The sequence below is a fragment of the Gavialis gangeticus genome, unplaced genomic scaffold (genome assembly GCF_001723915.1).
Source record: "Gavialis gangeticus isolate Ggan-Ray unplaced genomic scaffold, GavGan_comp1, whole genome shotgun sequence".
Taxonomy (NCBI): Eukaryota; Metazoa; Chordata; order Crocodylia; family Gavialidae; genus Gavialis; species Gavialis gangeticus.
This window is the reverse complement of record NW_017729011.1, coordinates 22,703,164-22,719,039: the sequence shown is the minus strand read 5'-3', so window position 1 is coordinate 22,719,039 and position 15,876 is coordinate 22,703,164. Positions and strand designations below refer to the sequence as shown.

The following is a 15,876-nucleotide window of genomic DNA, read 5'->3' as shown; positions in this document are numbered from 1 at the left end:
GGGGGCGCGGGGGGGCGGACGCGGGTGAACGTGTGTCCGCGGCGCGGGGCGCGCAGGGCTGGAGCGCGCCGCACCCCGCCCCCCCCAAAATGGATCCTATTTTGAATGCATTTGAATCAGCCAATCAGAGCGCGGGGAGCTGGGGGGGGGGGCTCACAGGCTCCTGGCAGGAGATGCTCCCTGCCCTGCCCCGCGCCCAGCCGGGATGGGCAGGGGCAGCCCGGGAGGCGGGTGACCTGGGGGCTCTCCCGCGCGCCGCGGTGGCACTGGTGCAGCCGGCTGCAGGGGACTCGCCTGCCACCCCCCGGTAACCAGCCCAAGGCCGGATGCTGCCAGTGCTCGGTGCCGCGGAGCGGGGTGCCCGCCACTGGCCCGGGGCGGGAGCGGGAAGCAGAGCGGCAGACCGGGCAGGGGCCGGGCGTTCTTCGCCGGGCTCCGTGGGTGGCACGCCTGCCAGAAAGCGTGGCCCCGGGTGTTGCGCCGAGCCGGGCTTCGCTTAACGGTGCGGCGAGGAGCAGGACGAGTGGAGCGGGGCGGGGGGACCGCTCAGTCCTCTGACTCGAGCCTTTTCCTAAGAACTGCCTAGCTCTGAGTCAGGGGAGAGCTGCGTTTTCCATGGAGGCCTCGCTGCTTGCTTTCTTTCATTTTCTTGCCTGCGCTCTGCGCTTTCTGCCTGGGTCCGGGAGCAGCGATGCCACGAGCGGGAAGAGGGGAAACTGCTCTCGAGGAATTCCCAGCTTCGTTTTGCCAAGCCAAGAGGCTCAGAAAACTGGGAAGAAGTTTGGAGAAACCTTCCAAGCGAAGGTGGCTTGTCGCAGCCCTGCTGCTGCCCCGGTGTCCTTCTCATCACGTTTCCTTCTCCTCCTTCCACCCGACTGGCGGCAGCAGTAGTCCCGGGGCGGTCGTCCCGTTGATTTGGTTAATGCAAAAATACATTGGAAGGTGGCTTGCGTTTTCCAGTGGCGTGCAGCTGGTTGCTGATCCTGGTCCCCAGGACGAAGGCCCTTCGGGCGGCGTGCTGAGCTGGGCTACAGCTGGCCTGGCTTGCCCTTAGCTTGAGTTGAGAAAGTCTCTAACCCTTAATGTTAGTCCGAGGAAAGCTCAGTAATAACCCGTAGGCTTCTCTCCATTTATGCAGCCTATTTCTTTCCTTGCGTGGAAAGACCCAGGGATACAGCGGGCTGAGTTGATAGTCTACGCCGTTTCCGGGCGTGGAGTAGGCAAGTTGTGCGTGTCACGATTCGTGGGATAGCATCAGAATAAAGGTCCCCGGGGACCTTCCCGCCAAGCTGTCTTGCACCTGCGTGTGGTTAGTTGCACCTTTCGACCAAGAAAAACGAAGGTGTTTGAAAAACCCAGCTGATTTAGCACTGCTCGCTTGCTTTTGGTCCTTCGCGCCTCTCGAGGACTGAAGCGAGGCTCGTTGTCTCCGTTTTCCGTTGAGAGTGTGTTGAGTGCGCGTGCTCCTACGCTGTCCTCTGGGGCTTGGGGTTTGTGCAGCGGCAGAGGAACGTGGGAGTTGAGATGCATGGGGATAAAGAGCAACTTCCATAATCCTCTAACGCGTTTTTGACGGAGCCTCCCGTCACGTGCGCGATGGCCCGTCCATACGCCGACCGTGTCTGAGTGCGCGAGGCGACGTAGCCCAGCGGCACGTGGAAGATTTAAGGGAAGGGATTTTGCCGGACCGAGAACATCCTTACCGTGGGTTGTGACAGCAGGCTAAACCTCGTTCTGTTTTCTCGGCAGCGTCTGCCAAGGCTCATGGAGAACGGCACCCTGAACCCAATCATCCGAGATGTCTACGCGGCGGCCAGCCACCTGCAGCAAGCGTCGGTCGACGCGTCCGTGAACGGCTGCAAAGATCTGATGGTCAAACTGACGGAGGGGCAGTATGTGCTGTGCCGCTGGACCGACGGGCTCTATTACCTGGGCAAGATCAAGAGGGTAAAGTAGCAGGCGTTCGCCGCTTTGCTAACACGACCTCCGCTCTTTAATGCTGGAGCCGAAACCCGAGAGGCGCGCGAGTTGGCGCGCTCAAAATGTCACCGGGGCTGCAATCTGCCCCGGATGCCTGGCTCCGTAATGGGCTGAGTGCACATCCAGGCTTCAGATACCCCCTCCCCACACCCCAGGGCTCTTCTTATACACGGGCTTGGGACCAGGGTTGGAAAGTTGGGCCTTGAATTAAAATTAAATTGGATTAAAAAGTTGTGGGCGGGTGGATGTGGCAGGTTTGGTTCTGACACTGTCGGTCCCCGCGGAGGTTTGTCAGAGGCTGAGGTGAGCGCCCCTTACTCAGGCAGGAGCCCTTTCTCCCTTTTCTCCCCAACTGCAGTCTCTTTTACGCTCTTCGGGTATTTCTCTTTGCAATCTCGCTTGGCCGAGCAGTCGGGCGCTCACGTTAGCACCCCACGCTGCGACCGCTCTCCTTGGAAGCGGGGGTAGAGGGCTCGCTCTGGGTCCAGGGGTTTGTCCAAGCTGGGTCTCCCTTCCCCTTAAAATTAAACACCATCTGCAGGGCCAGATCCTTTTAATCTCGTTGATCAGCTCCTTGGGGAGTAAATGAGGTACCGGCGCATTGAGGGACAGCGGAGACGGCTTCTTACAAGCATTTCTTTCAGAAAGGTCCTTTCACACACACTTAGCTCTGAGCGAGCTTCAGCTTCAGTGTCCGTGGTTGGAAGGTGGGCCAGGTGTAAAGATCATGGTTTGGGTTGTTACTGGCTGCTCTTCTATTAGTCCTTTTTTAAACAGCTTGAGCAGGAGAGGGGGCATTCGAGAACGGGGTTTCTATTCTGCACGTGCAGATGGGGGGCAACAAGAAGCAAATTACTCAGCTCAAAAATGGGCCCGTTTTGCTGGAAAAGGGTCGGGTGTCTCTTTTGAATGAAAACAGAGTCCATTGCAATCGAAAGGTGGGTTCGGGGCCTGAGGTTTTGGGGTTCGTTATCCGGCGGGAAAGTTGCCATTGCATCTAGTCTTGGGAAGGAAATGGAAAAACAGCCAAAAGAGCGAAAACCAATATGAGAAACTTGTTGCATCCAAAACATGAAGGAAATGGTTTCTCTTGTCTCCAGCAAGTCTGATTCTTTGTGTAGAGCATCAGGCAAGACCCTGCATCTCTCCTGGCCTCTGGTTTGCTCATGTGCGTAGCAGTGGGGTGCAAATGCAGGGGTCCCGCCCCAGTGGCCCGGGGGCCTGTCTTGGCTCTGCGTTCCTCTAGCAGGAGAAGGGCTCGCACTCGCGCACCTCTGGGACCGCGAGAGCCTCCCATGGCAGGTGTTATATATGCTATGTGCCATTGCTGTTAACCAAGGACAAGTGAGGAGGCGCCAGGATCGCTGGGGGCAAACCCAGTGTCTGTGCTACAGCTGCGGTCAGTACTGAGCCCAAGAGAGGCAGATCCTGGCAACCCAGGGAGCCGTCAGCTGGGAGAAATGACCTCGGGCTCAGTGACGCTCCTCATTCTCGTCCCGTCACGCGGGTTGTAGAGGAGTGTGAATCTGCTGCGGTTTGTGCATTTGCTCCTGCCTCCCCCTGGGGTTAGGGAAGACACTAAGGCATGCCAAATAGTGAATGGCATCTGATGTCTCTCCTTGTCTGTGCAGGTGAGCGGCTCCAAGCAGAGCTGCCTGGTGACCTTTGAAGATAATTCCAAATACTGGGTCCTCTGGAAGGACATTCAGCATGGTGAGTGAAGCCTCGAGCTCTTATTCTGCCCTGGCGGCTGTTTCTAACCCCAGCCCCTGCTCCCAGGGACAGATCTGAAGCCCCTTCTCAGCGCCCCCAGGACCTTCGCTGTTCTCTCGTCGTGCAGCCTGAGGCCTGGCTGCTGTGCTAAGACGTGCACTTCCATTGCCCCTTCACATTGCTGCTGGGCGGGCTTGTCTTCAGCTTGTCCCAAAGCTTGGAAACCCAAGTGAGGTGACAGTCCTTGGTCCGTCCTACATGGGAGGCAGCACAACTCGGACATCGCAAGCCACCTGGGCATGTCCCCGTTTGCATGGCTAAGAGGCGCTGAGGGATGGGCTGAGTGGCCTTTCCCTGTGTTGCATCCTCGTTCCCTGCCTGGCTTTCCACACCACGTTGTGGCGGGCTCCCCGTCCGAGATAGGGAAGCAGTTGCCCCTGCACCCTTCTTATCCACGAGCTGTTTTTCTGCATCGTGGCACACGAAAAGTGTGGGCTGCATTTGAGCCCCGTCAGCGCTTTCCAGCACCGTGGGTCTGTGCAGAAAGGAAGCCGTGCGGTTGTGTGGACATTCCCCGAACCCTTTGAGGGGCCACGTGTTTGACCCGAGCATCTGGAAAATGTCTGGAAGAGCCAGGCCTGTTGGGATGTCTTGACTAAGCTATCTTGGGTGCTCTGGGGGGTGTGCTTCATGCACAGTGACAGGCTGCTTATCTTGCACTGATTTCCTGCCTGGCATTTGCTTGGAGCTGTGGATTTCGCAGATGCGCCTGAGTTTTTCCCAGGATGGGAGGCTCCCATGGTCGTGGAGCCGGGTCAGGAATGTCCTCAGCTTCCCAAGCAGGTGCCACGTAGTGAACCACACGTCGAGCCCATCTCAGCGCAGGCCTCTGCAGCGTTCCCACCCATTGCTTCACAGCGTGATGCTTCATGGCATCGGACAGGAGGCCATTGCCTACAAAAGCCCACGCCTCTGGACCCACCGGTCTCCAAGGTGTCACTTCTGCCCTCATTGACAGGGCATTGGTGGTGCTGAGGCCCTGCGCAGATTCCCAGTCTCTTTGCTGTCCAGATAAGAAGCGCTGAGGAGAGTCCAGGCTGTAGGTTAGGGCTTTAAAATCACATGATTGTGTGCCACTCCGCTTCTGCGATAAGACCTGATATTTCTCAAGCACGTTCATCCCCCAGGAATGCTACTCACAACTTTTTAAACAAAATGTCGGTAGGAATTGCTTCTCCCTTTGTTAAAAGAGTGAGGGGGAGGCGTGCCGAAGTCTCTCTCGCCAGCACAGTTGGAGCAGGAAGTGAGAGGGATCGCCATCCCCTGAGACGGGTTGCACAGGATCTGCCTGTCCGCTCTGCGTGCGGGTGAGGGAGAGACCCCGAGGTGCAGGCTGCGCAGAGAAGCGGAGGCAGAGTCCGCCGAAGTCACAGTTTCATAGTTTCTAGGGTCAGAAGGGACCTGAGCAGATCATCGAGTCCGACCCCCTGCCGTGGCAGGAAAGCGTACTGGGGTCAAACGACCCCGGCAAGGTGCACATCTAGCCTCTCGCTTGTTGGTGTGCAACGTGCGTGTCCCCTTTGGAGGAAGGATGCTGCGTACCTGCCCGTGCACGCGCGTGGCAGCACGTCTCCATTCTTCTCATCGCTGCAGCACCTACTGCGTGTTGTACAGCCAGGACCGTTGCTCTGGGCTGAACTCTTAAGCAACCCGAATAATAAGAACCAGAGGTAGTGAAATGCAGCCTGGCAGCATCATCTTGGAATAAAAAGATTCTCCAGTTTCACCCTGAGGCAGCAGCGAGGCTTTAAGGTTTTTTTGGGGGGGAGCTTTATTTCTGAGTCAAGGACAGAGGGTGAAACCCTGACCCCGCTTGAGTCAAGGTGGATTCACTCCGAATGTAAGACCCCTCACAGCCGGAGACCCCCCTTGCTTCAGTTTTACACCACTGATTCCAGCAGTGCTACTCCAGACTTACACCCCTGTGAGGTGAGAGTCGGGTGCGTAGAGCCACTGGAAGTCTTGATTTTATGCAACAGTGTCGTTCATCGCATCAAATCAAGCCAGTTTCTTCCTGGCTATCCGCACAAATGCCTGTTGTGGTAGCTGTCTTGTTTTCCTACCCTCCCAGTTCCCTGGCTCAACTTGGACTGGGCTGTAATATTTTGCAGAATCCGGTTTGTGGGGGGACAAGACCAAATCTGCCGGGTCAGCGCCTGGCCAGACTTTCTGTAGACGCTGGCAAATGCCGTCGTGTAACTGATGCCGTACGTGGCAGAGACAGGGACTGGAGGCTCATTGAAGAGCAACCAGCTAGGGAAAATAATTCCCCTCCCTCCTTGCTGAGTTGTGGCGGCAGAGCAGAAGGATGCTCGGCGTCTCCAAGAAGAGTCTGGGTGAAGCACCCCTCTGTCACGACGTAGGTTGGCCCCTATCAAGGACATGTCTATGCTCATACAGGTGTAACATCAGCTGGTCCAGCAGCCCAGCCAGGATTTCTGGCTCTCTGATCCACCATCGGATTGGGAGCAGACACTTGGCCTTTACCTTGGTGCATGCACGTGTGTGCCAAGTAACATAATGTGACCAACCGCCTGTCCAGCGCCATCGTGCCTGAATCTCCCATCTCTGACTCTGTGCTGCATTGCTCTGTTTTTTAGCTGGTGTCCCTGGAGAGGAGCCGAAGTGTAACATCTGCCTGGGAAAGACGTCTGGGCCCATGAACGAAATCCTCATCTGTGGGAAGTGTGGTCTAGGTACGAGCAACTGCTCCAGGCTGAGGGGAGGCTGCAATCCCTGCTTGCTACCCCGACCTGTCTCTACCGAGTGAAGCCCAGCTGCCTCGCTGCTTCTGCGGTCTGCCCAGCTCCCCCGGGGATGCCGACCTTCCCCTGGCAATGATATTTGTTTTAATCTGTATGGTTTGGGCTCTGGCAGGCAGCGACACTGTTGCAGGGGAAGGGGAAGGGGAAGAAAAAGGGACACGGACAAAGCCTGATCCCCACATAGGAAGTGCTCTCCTCTAGTTAATTCACGATGATTAAGATGCATGGAGCAGGCTCTTCCGCATATGTCTACAGTCAGATGCACGCCATGACACACGGTGGAGGTGGTTCTCGGTCACTCGAGGCCACGTCCTGTGCATGTCTTGCTTGCTTGGGCAGGCATGCCCTGGGCTTCGGTGGGATGGGTGTCAGCATCACTAGTCAGCAGCTTAGACCTGCAGACACGGGCCACATTTGTTGCTTGGTCGTGAGCCAAGTGCACGTGTACATGACGGGAGATGCTCAGAGGACGTTGATAGGAATAGCCAAGAGTCCCTTTTTCGCTCACGGGCATGCCCACACTTCTGCACCTCCCTGTGAGCTGCCTGCCCACGCACCCGCGTCAGGGTGGGTGAGCTCCAGGCTGGCATCTGGAGGCAGGGAGAATCGGGCCTGACCTGGTAGGGAGTCGCAGGGCATGGTTTATGTCTCCTTCCAGCATGGGAATTATTGCTGTTACGGCATCAGTTTGTGGCCGTGCCGTGCCGGTGCACACAGCAAGGAAGTCCTTATTGCACGGTCCCCCTTGCTTGGCTTGCAGCTCACTGCCCGTCCTCCCCCAGGTTACCACCAGCAATGCCACATCCCCGTGGTGACCAGCAGCGGCGAGTCGGTGTTGACGCCGTGGTTCTGCCGGAGATGCATATTTGCCCTCGCCGTGCGGGTGAGTGCCGGGCTAACCTCGGGTTGCTATTTACCTCTTTCCCTCTTCGTGTGGCGGCTTCCAAAATGTGCGGAAAAACGTGTCCCTGAGAGCTGACGTGCGACTTCTCTGCAGCCCCCGAGTGACCGGGCAGCAGGACGGAGTCGTCGGGCTCCCCGGGGCTGTGTCCCTCCCCTGGGAAATGCCCCGTGTAGGACGGGGTCGGTGTGTGGAGAGGGGGCGCGTTGTAGCTGGGCGGGAGGAAGCCGCGGCAGCTCTGCGGTGCTGCCTGCCTCCGTCCCAGCTCCACCAGCACAGCTGAGATCCTGCTTTTTTTTTAACCCCAGATCAACTTGTAAAAAATCCTGGAAATGTTTCAAAAGCAAACGCTCCCCTCGGGACCCGTCTGTCCCAACAAGAGAAAGGGGCTTAATCCAGGACTTCCTGCCACAGCCGTAGGCTCCCTTAGAACAGCTTTGTTTCCCATCTGCTTAAGCCTTAGTGAATTCCCTCCTGGCCGGTTTGCATCGCTGCCGGCGGCCATGTCGGCTGTGCGGTATAATTCGGGGCCAGGCCTGAATCGTGGGTTTCTGACCCCGGGCCTGTGTCTGTTCAGACTTGAAGAGAGCCAGCGGCCTCGGACTCTCCCTCCCAGCCCGGGGTCCGAGGCTGCTGCCCACGAAGCAGCTTGCAAAATGCTCCTGGCAGCCAGCGAAGCCTGGATCCGGCCCCGAGGTGCGAGCTGCCCCGAGGTGCGCGTGCTGATGCCAGTGTCTGGTTGTCCCCGCAGAAAGGCGGTGCCCTGAAGAAGGGAGCCATTGCCAAGACGCTGCAAGCTGTCAAGATGGTGCTGTCCTACAACCCGGATCAGCTGGAGTGGGATTCCCCGCACCGGACCAACCAGCAGCAGTGCTACTGCTACTGTGGGGGCCCAGGAGAGTAAGGCCATGCACGTTACTACTTGGCACTTGGGCTCAAAGCAGGCAAGAATAAACCAGGGCTATTAGAAGAGCAATGTCCCCCTGCCCAGACATGACTGAGGCAGGGCATGTGCTTGGGTGGGCAGAGGATGGGGGCCCTTGCTAGGCGTTTCAGTGAGGGCAGTGGGGACCCTCCTGAACATGAGCCAGACGAGACCCAGATCCTTCTCCCACGCCCGTGTTAGCTGGTAGGGCTGGGGTTGGTGAGACATCGCAAGGGCAAACCATTGTGCCTGCAGTGCAGAGGGTGCACATATACATTTTACTTGCTGCTGAGACTTGAATTGAATCTAACCCCTAGTAGCCGGGATGGTGAGGAGTTCGCCCCACGTGGTAAGGCAGAGAAACAAGAGCCACAGGCATCTGTCCCCTGGGATTTCCAGCCAGGCCAAGTCTGGTCACTTGTGCTGGACGTAGAGGCAGAGCTTGGCTCCGACAGCCCCCAGTTTAGAGACGCGGGAAGTATCCGTACTGCCAGTGGGGGAGCATTGCCAGCCCACTTTGCATCAGTTTGAACAGCTGCAGGAAGGCAGGGTGACGGCAGGTTTTCAGGGCTTACGTATAAAACACCTGGCAGAGCCGAGGTGCTGTGCTAATCACCCCTTGTTTGCTGCCTACCGGTGACAGTGCTCAAACCTGTTTTCCTTCCCAGGTGGTACCTGAAGATGCTCCAGTGTTACCGCTGCAGGCAGTGGTTCCACGAGGCCTGCACCCAGTGCCTTAGTGACCCCATGATGTTTGGAGACCGGTAAGTCCTTCCCAAGCTCTGCTTTTGCTCAGTGCCTGGATATTTAAGTGAAGCTCCCCGGGGGCCTCCTGCGAGCTGTGCATTCGTCGATCTGTGTTTCCACCCGCAACTGTTTCCTGGGGTGCTCGCAGATGTGTTGCTAGCAGCTGGAACCAGGTGACTGTTCTCCATCCCCAAATACAGTTCTTGATTCGGGTGTCCTGGGACCATTGCGCAGCCAGAGGTCTGTCCGGAGGCTTGGCTGGAAGCCACTGGCTTTCAGCAAGCGGAAATCCAAGCAGGGCCCCAGCTGAGCTTGCTGACTGCTCACGTGGGCTTGGTTGCAGGGTTGTGCGTGTCTGTGTGGATTATGCCGAGCAGAGCTACCAGCCTCTGGTCGCTCAGCAGCATTGGTGGATTGTAGCCCAGCAGTGAGAGCAGCCTGCGGTGGTTGCATCCTGTGCATCTGTCCCAGCTGGTAGGCGATGAGGGGTGCCACAGTTGTTATCTCCGCCGCCTCTGCAGTGACCATCTCTCTCCACCCAAGAAGGGGCTGGTGCAACACGGGCTGCTGTAGGAGGGGTTTGGGGGTATCCTGCAGCTGCTGTTGCCTTGTGCAGGAGCAAGCACAGCTGTGATGCTGCGATGCATGGCCCAAAGGAGCACCTGCCACCTGCATGCACAGACCCAGTTAGAGGCAGGATCCCAAATCCATGCCCCCTCTCACGGTCTCACCAGGCCTCTCTCTGTCTCTTTCAGGTTTTACGTCTTTTTCTGCTCGGTGTGCAACCAGGGGCCAGAATACATCAAGCGCCTGCCCTTGAGATGGTAAGGGTTGGCTGCTGGGCACGTGGGGCACTGCAGTAGGCACTGCTGCTGGTGCCGCATGGCATGGCTGCGTTGCTGCAGGAAGCCTCTGCTTGATACCCGCTGCCACTTCGTACGTGAGCCGGAACATGGCAGATAAGGCCCTTGTCGCACGTCACCTTTTATTTAAGGGATCAAGCACAAGTTTACATAGCAAACGCTGATCTGGGGGGAAAATTACCCATCCTCCTTCTCTGTGAGGCTCTCAAAGCACTTTGCGAATGTTAATAAATCCCCAGCACCCTCTGCGGGGAGGCCGTAAAGGTTGTTTAACCCGTCTCTGTGTCCCCTCTGGGATGAGGCACAGCAGCTGTTTTGCTGCGTAGAGCAGCGTGGCACTGTAGAGTCAGACGGAGGGATGCCGTATATGACCAGTGTTGCTTTGGGTGCATTTTCAGGGGGGCTCAACATAAATCCCACCAGCACAAAACAGTGAACTGCCTGCAGGCTCCTGCAGTTCAGCTAGATACTGTTCACCGCACGTTAAATCCCCTGGCCCCATTCTTTTCCTGAGCCTCTGGCTGAAGCTGACAAGCATCTGGGTGTCAAGAGAGCAGCCCTCATTCCCAGCTCTGCCCCTGGCTTGCTGTGAGCCAGTCAAGTCGCCTGTCTGTGCCTCGGTTTCCCCACCTGTAGAATGGGATAATCCTGTTTCCCCATCTCACGTGGGTGCAGGGAGCGTGTGCCTTTGAGGTCCTTAAAGGATGCACTGTCAAGGTCCCAGCCAGCAGCCACTAGTGCAGTTGGGGCTCCCAGCTATAGCATTATCCGTTGCAAAGCGGAAATAAATGTAAATGTCTTTTTAAATTCTTCTGGACTACGCGGGGCCATGGCTGCCTGCAGAATCTCAGCCTGTCCCGTATCTTTTGCTCCCGCAGGGTTGATGTGGTCCACTTGGCCCTCTATAACCTGGGTGTGCAGAGCAAAAAGAAGTACTTTGACTTTGAGGAAATCTTAGCCTTTATAAATCACCACTGGGATCCCTTGCAGCTCGGAAAGGTAAATATGAGGGGCCCAGGATTTTCTCCACCAAGGGACAGGCAGCTGCAGGGAAAATCCTGCAGCCCAGGCTGGGTCGCACGGTGGCTGGAAGCCTCCGTTCCCATCTGCTCACGTGTCTAATGGTGTTGGCTGGGAGGAGCTGGAGGCTGAGTGTCGTGTGGGTAGGAAGCTGCTTCCAAGCAAAATCCCGCGGTGATGAGTTGCGTTTTCGTTTGTACTTGGGGTTTTCAGCGGCCAAGATCCACATACTGCGGCTGGCTGCTCCCCCAGCTCAAACAAGCATCTTCCTGTCGCGGTCAGAGCCTGCTGCTCCTCTCTGGTGCCCCTAGAAGCGGGTGAGGCAATGCCTTTAACGTGTCTCTGCCTCCCCTTCTCTGGTAAAGAGATGGGTTTTGTCCACTGCCTTTAAGTGGATTTGGTCTGTTGCCCTCTCAGAGGCAAATCATCTGTGAGCGTTTGTGCCCCGTATCAACGATCAGTGGGTTTTTTAGTACTAACCTAAACTGTCTCTAGCTGTTGGTGCTTGACAGTGGCCTGGTTTAGCCAGCTGCTTTTCCACTGAGCTCCTATTTCTTCTGGTCTCCTCCGGCCCCTCTTGCGTCCACTAGTTGCATCGTGCCTGACACGCGTGCCCTGACCTCTCCGGGGAAGGGGCTCTCATTATTGCTGCGTGCTTGGGGAGTGCTTGGCATGGCGGCGTCCCTTTGCACTACCGTACCGACACACGGCTCCGATGTTAGAAGTCGACCTGCACCCCCATAAAATTATATGTGGGGTCCACCTCTAATCAGAAGAATGCAGTGCAAATAATAATTTAGGAGCATGACTCCAAAACAGTTGGACCAGCTTCCTTCAAGCTTGGCGGCCTCCCCCTCCTTTGCCCTCTTGACAGACTTAGTGATGGTGACTCCTGGTTGGAGCGGTGGTAGAGAGGCCTGTGGAAATAGCAGGGCTGGGTGGAGGCTGGGTACAATCTTGGCAGGAATGCGATCTGGAAACGAGCAATTATAACTTCCCTTGGCGGCATCGTAAGGTTATTCTCATCCTTGCAAGGATGACAAGGTGTGTGGCAGATACTGCTCTGTTTGCTCCCTGCCTGTTGTGCTTCGTGTCTGAGCTTCACCTGCCTTAACTGGGAGCTGAAAACTGAAGCTCGGGTTCCCCCCACTGTTGAAGTGCCGAACGACTGCTGCCGCTGTACGGCGTGGCAGCCAGCGCTCTGGCGATAGGCAGCTCGGGCTTCCGCAACGCTAATTGTGTGCCGATCTTTCTCCCAGCTAATGGGCACCCCCCTCGCAGAAAGAGGCCCGCACCTTCTCAATGCACTAAACAGCTATAAAAGCAGGTGAGTTGGGTGCTGGAAAGGAGCAGGGGCTGAGATCGCCAGGGGTTCGGGAGGTGTTTGCTGGGGGTGAAGGGGTGGGAGGCGAAGGAGCTGTCGGTGAAGAGTTATTCTGCACACGCACGGCACGAGCCTCGGGCGCTGAGGTGCTTCCTTTTTCCTCAGATTTCTCTGTGGCAAGGAAATCAAGAAGAAGAAATGCATCTTTCGCCTGCGCATTCGCGTCCCGCCAAACCCTCCCAGCAAGCTCCTGCCGGAGAAGGTCCCAGGCATGGGCGAGACCAGACCCTCGGAGCTGAAGAAGAGAGGAAAAAGCCAATACGCCCATAAGAACAGGTCAGTGCCCAGTCCACCCCGCTGCACCTCCCTGGCTCCTGCCTCTCTTCCTAAGGAGACTGGCTTCCCCATTAGCCCTTCGGGATTTTCCACCGTAGCATCTGCCGGCACCTTGAATTGTGACCCGGGCAAGAAGTTTGGGGTCCCCCGCGGTGTGCAGCATCCCACGGTTTTGCATCCCAACAAGAAGCGAGCAGCTCCCTGGGCTCTTTGAATACATCTCTCCACCCTAGGGCTCTTGCTGGCTGGTTGGAGCCAAAGTAGAGGCCGTCCCTTTTCTCCCCTCAGGCCTGTCACATAACTCCCAGCCTTTCCATAAGTCTGACTTGCATTTGTGTCTCTTCTTTGCTCTTACAGTTTGCTGCCCCATGATTTTCAACAGCAGAAAAGGCGAGTTACTAGAAGAAAAAAATCAAAATTTTTGTTGGAGGATGCTATTCCCAGCGTTAGTTTCTTACTCTTGTTTTTTTTATTGTGTGTGTGTCTGTTCGGGGCTTTTGACTGTCCGGGACTCTGTTCTCCAGGGCTGGGTGGCTCAGGTGCTTTTCTGTTTTGCATTTCACATGTTGAATTGAGCCTGATCTCTGGGCTGCTCATGTCTTCCTGGCTGCAACAGGCCCAGAGGAAGCTGAATGCTGCTTCCCGCTGGCTGTTTTGCCAATGCACTTCTGCTGGTAACATAGGCAGGTGCAGAGATACCCGGCGACGTGCCATGTGCAGCCTGCTTCCCTCATCACACACCATGCCTAGAAGCAGGAAGCCAGAGTGGGGAATGGATTATGATGCTTGATACGGCCACGTGTGGCAATTTAACATGCATCAGATGGGGAGAGAAGTCTGGTGAGGAGGAGGAAGTAGGAGCTAGTGGCTAGAGCACTGAGGTAGGAATTAGAGGCTTTGATTTCTGGGGCTGGCTCTGTGCCCTGACAAGCAAGTGACTCCCCGTCTTGCTCTCTGCATTTGAGATGTCAGAAGTAATTAAGTGTTCCCAACATCCGTTGGCATCCTCAGATGTCCCCCACGTAGTTAGCTCCCATTCTGGCTCATCCTTCAGGATGGCCTGTTGGCTCCTCTGTCGCATACTAGGCCCAGGTAAAAGCAGCACCTGGTTGGCACGGCCCCTTGTGCGTGTCATGCCTGTGCCTTCGCCTCGCCCTGGCTCCGCGGAGGGGCTGTCCCGGGCACGGGGCGCGCTGCCATGTGCAGGGGATGGGAAGGGGAGAGAAAAGCACGGTGATGTCCCGGTGCTGAGCCCTGCTGTTTCTAACCCACGAATACACCCCTGTTTACCGTGCAGAGTGACTTCACGTCTGCCTGGAGCACAAACCACCACCTGGCCAGCATATTCGACTTCACGCTGGATGAAATTCAGAGCTTGAAGAGGTAAGTGCTCGGATGCAACGGGGTGGGGTCGGGGGGTCTTGGGTGCCAAAGAGCGAGGAGAAAAGCCAGACGGGCTTGGATATATAGAAGTGTGCATCTCCCCCTCCTAGTGAGCCTCCACATGCATCCACTTCCCCAGCATGTCCTATCAGAGGAGAGACACCCAGAGTGAAAGGCAAGACTGAAGGAGTCATGGGGGAAATCCAGCCCCAGATGTACATGAGGTCCGTGGGGTCAGGGCTGAATGAGGCTAGCTACTCCCACAACCCTGTGCCGGAGGGTTGTAGGTTAGGATGTTCTTGGTGGATTATACAGAGCAGCAGGGGCCCCGGTGCATGCGGTGCCCTTGCGCGTGCTGCAGCAAGGGCCACATGTGTGGCTGGTGTCCCCAGCACATGCAGAAGCATTGGTGGGTGAGCAGTGGTGCCAGGATCGTGCCCTGGCACTGACTCCTGGTTCACTCCCTTTCAGCGCCAGCTCGGGTCAGACTTTCCTGTCTGACCTGGATTCTACGGACGCTGCCAGCACGTCGGGCTCCGCAACGACAAGCCTGTCCTATGAGTCGAGGTGAGGGCTGGGAAGCGGCCAGAAAGGGGGCTCTCATCCTTTGGCTCTGCGCTGACATGGCGTGCACTTGACCCTGCCCCTTGCTCTCCCCTCCCCACCTCCCATCCCTATGGCCCAGGCACCAGCCTCTAGCCAAGGCAGCGGAGGCATAGCTAGGCTTCGGTCTGTCTCTGGGAGCCATCCCAGGCTAGGTCGCTGCTTCCTGACAGTAGCCTCCTCCGTGCCTCTGCCTTGACTTACCCGTCGGAAAGGTGGCGAATGGTGTAAAACCAGATGCTTCGCTGCGTGGTGCACGCATGAGGACACGGTGGTGGGGCTGGGACGCTGAAAGCTAGGGAGCGTTTTCTGCAGCGAATGCCCGCCCGGGCTCCATGCTCTGGGACGTGGGAGCCCCTGGGCACAGCCCGCAACGCCGCCAGCCTCGTGCCCGATTGTCTCTTCTTCTGTCCCTGCATGGCTTCATCCCTTCCCTCCTCCTCTCCCCCAGCAGGAGGAACGTGGGCAGCCGCAAGCGCAAGCTGGCCGCCAAGGCCTATGCCCCGGTGGGAGCGAAGAGAAAAGGCGTCGAGGCAGGGGGGGCCCTGAACGGCTGCGCCTCGGAGAGCAGCGAGACGGCCGGCGCCCCCGAGCGCCAGGACGACGGCATCGACAGCCACACCTTCGAGAGCATCAGCGAGGACGACTCCTCCCTCTCCCACCTCAAGTCCTCCATCACCAGTTACTTCGGAGCTGCCGGCAGGCTGGTGTGCGGGGAGAAGTACCAGGTGCTGGCTCGCAGGGTGACCCCGGAGGGGAAAGTCCAGTATCTGGTGGAATGGGAAGGCACCACCCCCTACTGACCCGCCGGCCCCCCAGACCAGCCTGGGGAACGCTCTCGAGATGAAACAAAATAATACGTATAAAAAAAACCACCCCCATGACCTAAACCAAAGGAAGAAGGGATGCGTGGGTGACCAGGGCCCCACGCTGGGCACGCACCGATGGGCAAGAGCTTGGAAAACTCCCCTCCTACCCGCTGCGGGGAGCGTGAGCAGGGTGCAAACACAGCCAACGCTGACTGTACCAGAGCAGGGCATATCTAGGGAACGGTGAAGGACTCAGAGCAGGGAGGCGTGGAGGTGATTGGACTCAGTCGGCTGCAGCTGCCAGTGGCTGGACCTGAGAGACTTGGTTTTTAAGAAGGATTGTTATTTTCCTGCTCGCCTGTATGCAGACAGCATCGCCTAGTCCTGTTTGTCTGACCTGCCCATTGGCCGGGCTGGGGGTACCGTCTCTGCGGTAGCGAGAGCAAT

General features: G+C 57.2%; 1 protein-coding gene and 1 long non-coding RNA gene across 3 annotated transcripts in view; one reads left to right on the top strand and one right to left on the bottom strand.

Moving 5' to 3' along the window:
- LOC109293049 overlaps positions 1–15,876 on the bottom strand; it is a 27,465-nt gene that overhangs the window by 2,812 nt on the left and 8,777 nt on the right. Inside the window, exon 2 of the long non-coding RNA XR_002096230.1 lies at positions 9,754–9,760. This is a non-coding gene — a long non-coding RNA (uncharacterized LOC109293049). The remainder of the gene's footprint in view (positions 1–9,753; positions 9,761–15,876) is intronic.
- PHF19 (PHD finger protein 19) lies at positions 1,680–15,870 on the top strand. Of its 2 annotated transcripts, none has more exons than XM_019510834.1 (14): positions 1,680–1,947; positions 3,612–3,693; positions 6,354–6,449; positions 7,301–7,401; positions 8,171–8,319; positions 9,013–9,108; positions 9,847–9,915; positions 10,833–10,953; positions 12,234–12,301; positions 12,464–12,634; positions 12,992–13,079; positions 13,932–14,017; positions 14,489–14,584; positions 15,075–15,870. In XM_019510834.1, exons 1-14 carry the CDS (start codon positions 1,765–1,767, stop codon positions 15,421–15,423), a joined length of 1,755 nt encoding a protein of 584 aa, XP_019366379.1. In that variant the 5' UTR covers positions 1,680–1,764; the 3' UTR covers positions 15,424–15,870. The 2 variants fall into 2 exon arrangements, with proteins under 2 accessions (XP_019366379.1, XP_019366378.1); XM_019510833.1 differs by having other exon boundaries at positions 15,072–15,870.

Coding starts and splice junctions, on each gene's coding strand:
- PHF19 (XM_019510833.1), top strand. CDS start 1,765: ATGGAGAACGGCACCCTGAACCCAATCATCCGAGATGTCTACGCGGCG. Junction 9,109..9,846: donor CCCATGATGTTTGGAGACCG/GTAAGTCCTTCC, acceptor TGTCTCTTTCAG/GTTTTACGTCTTTTTCTGCT. Junction 13,080..13,931: donor TGGAGGATGCTATTCCCAGC/GTTAGTTTCTTA, acceptor TTTACCGTGCAG/AGTGACTTCACGTCTGCCTG.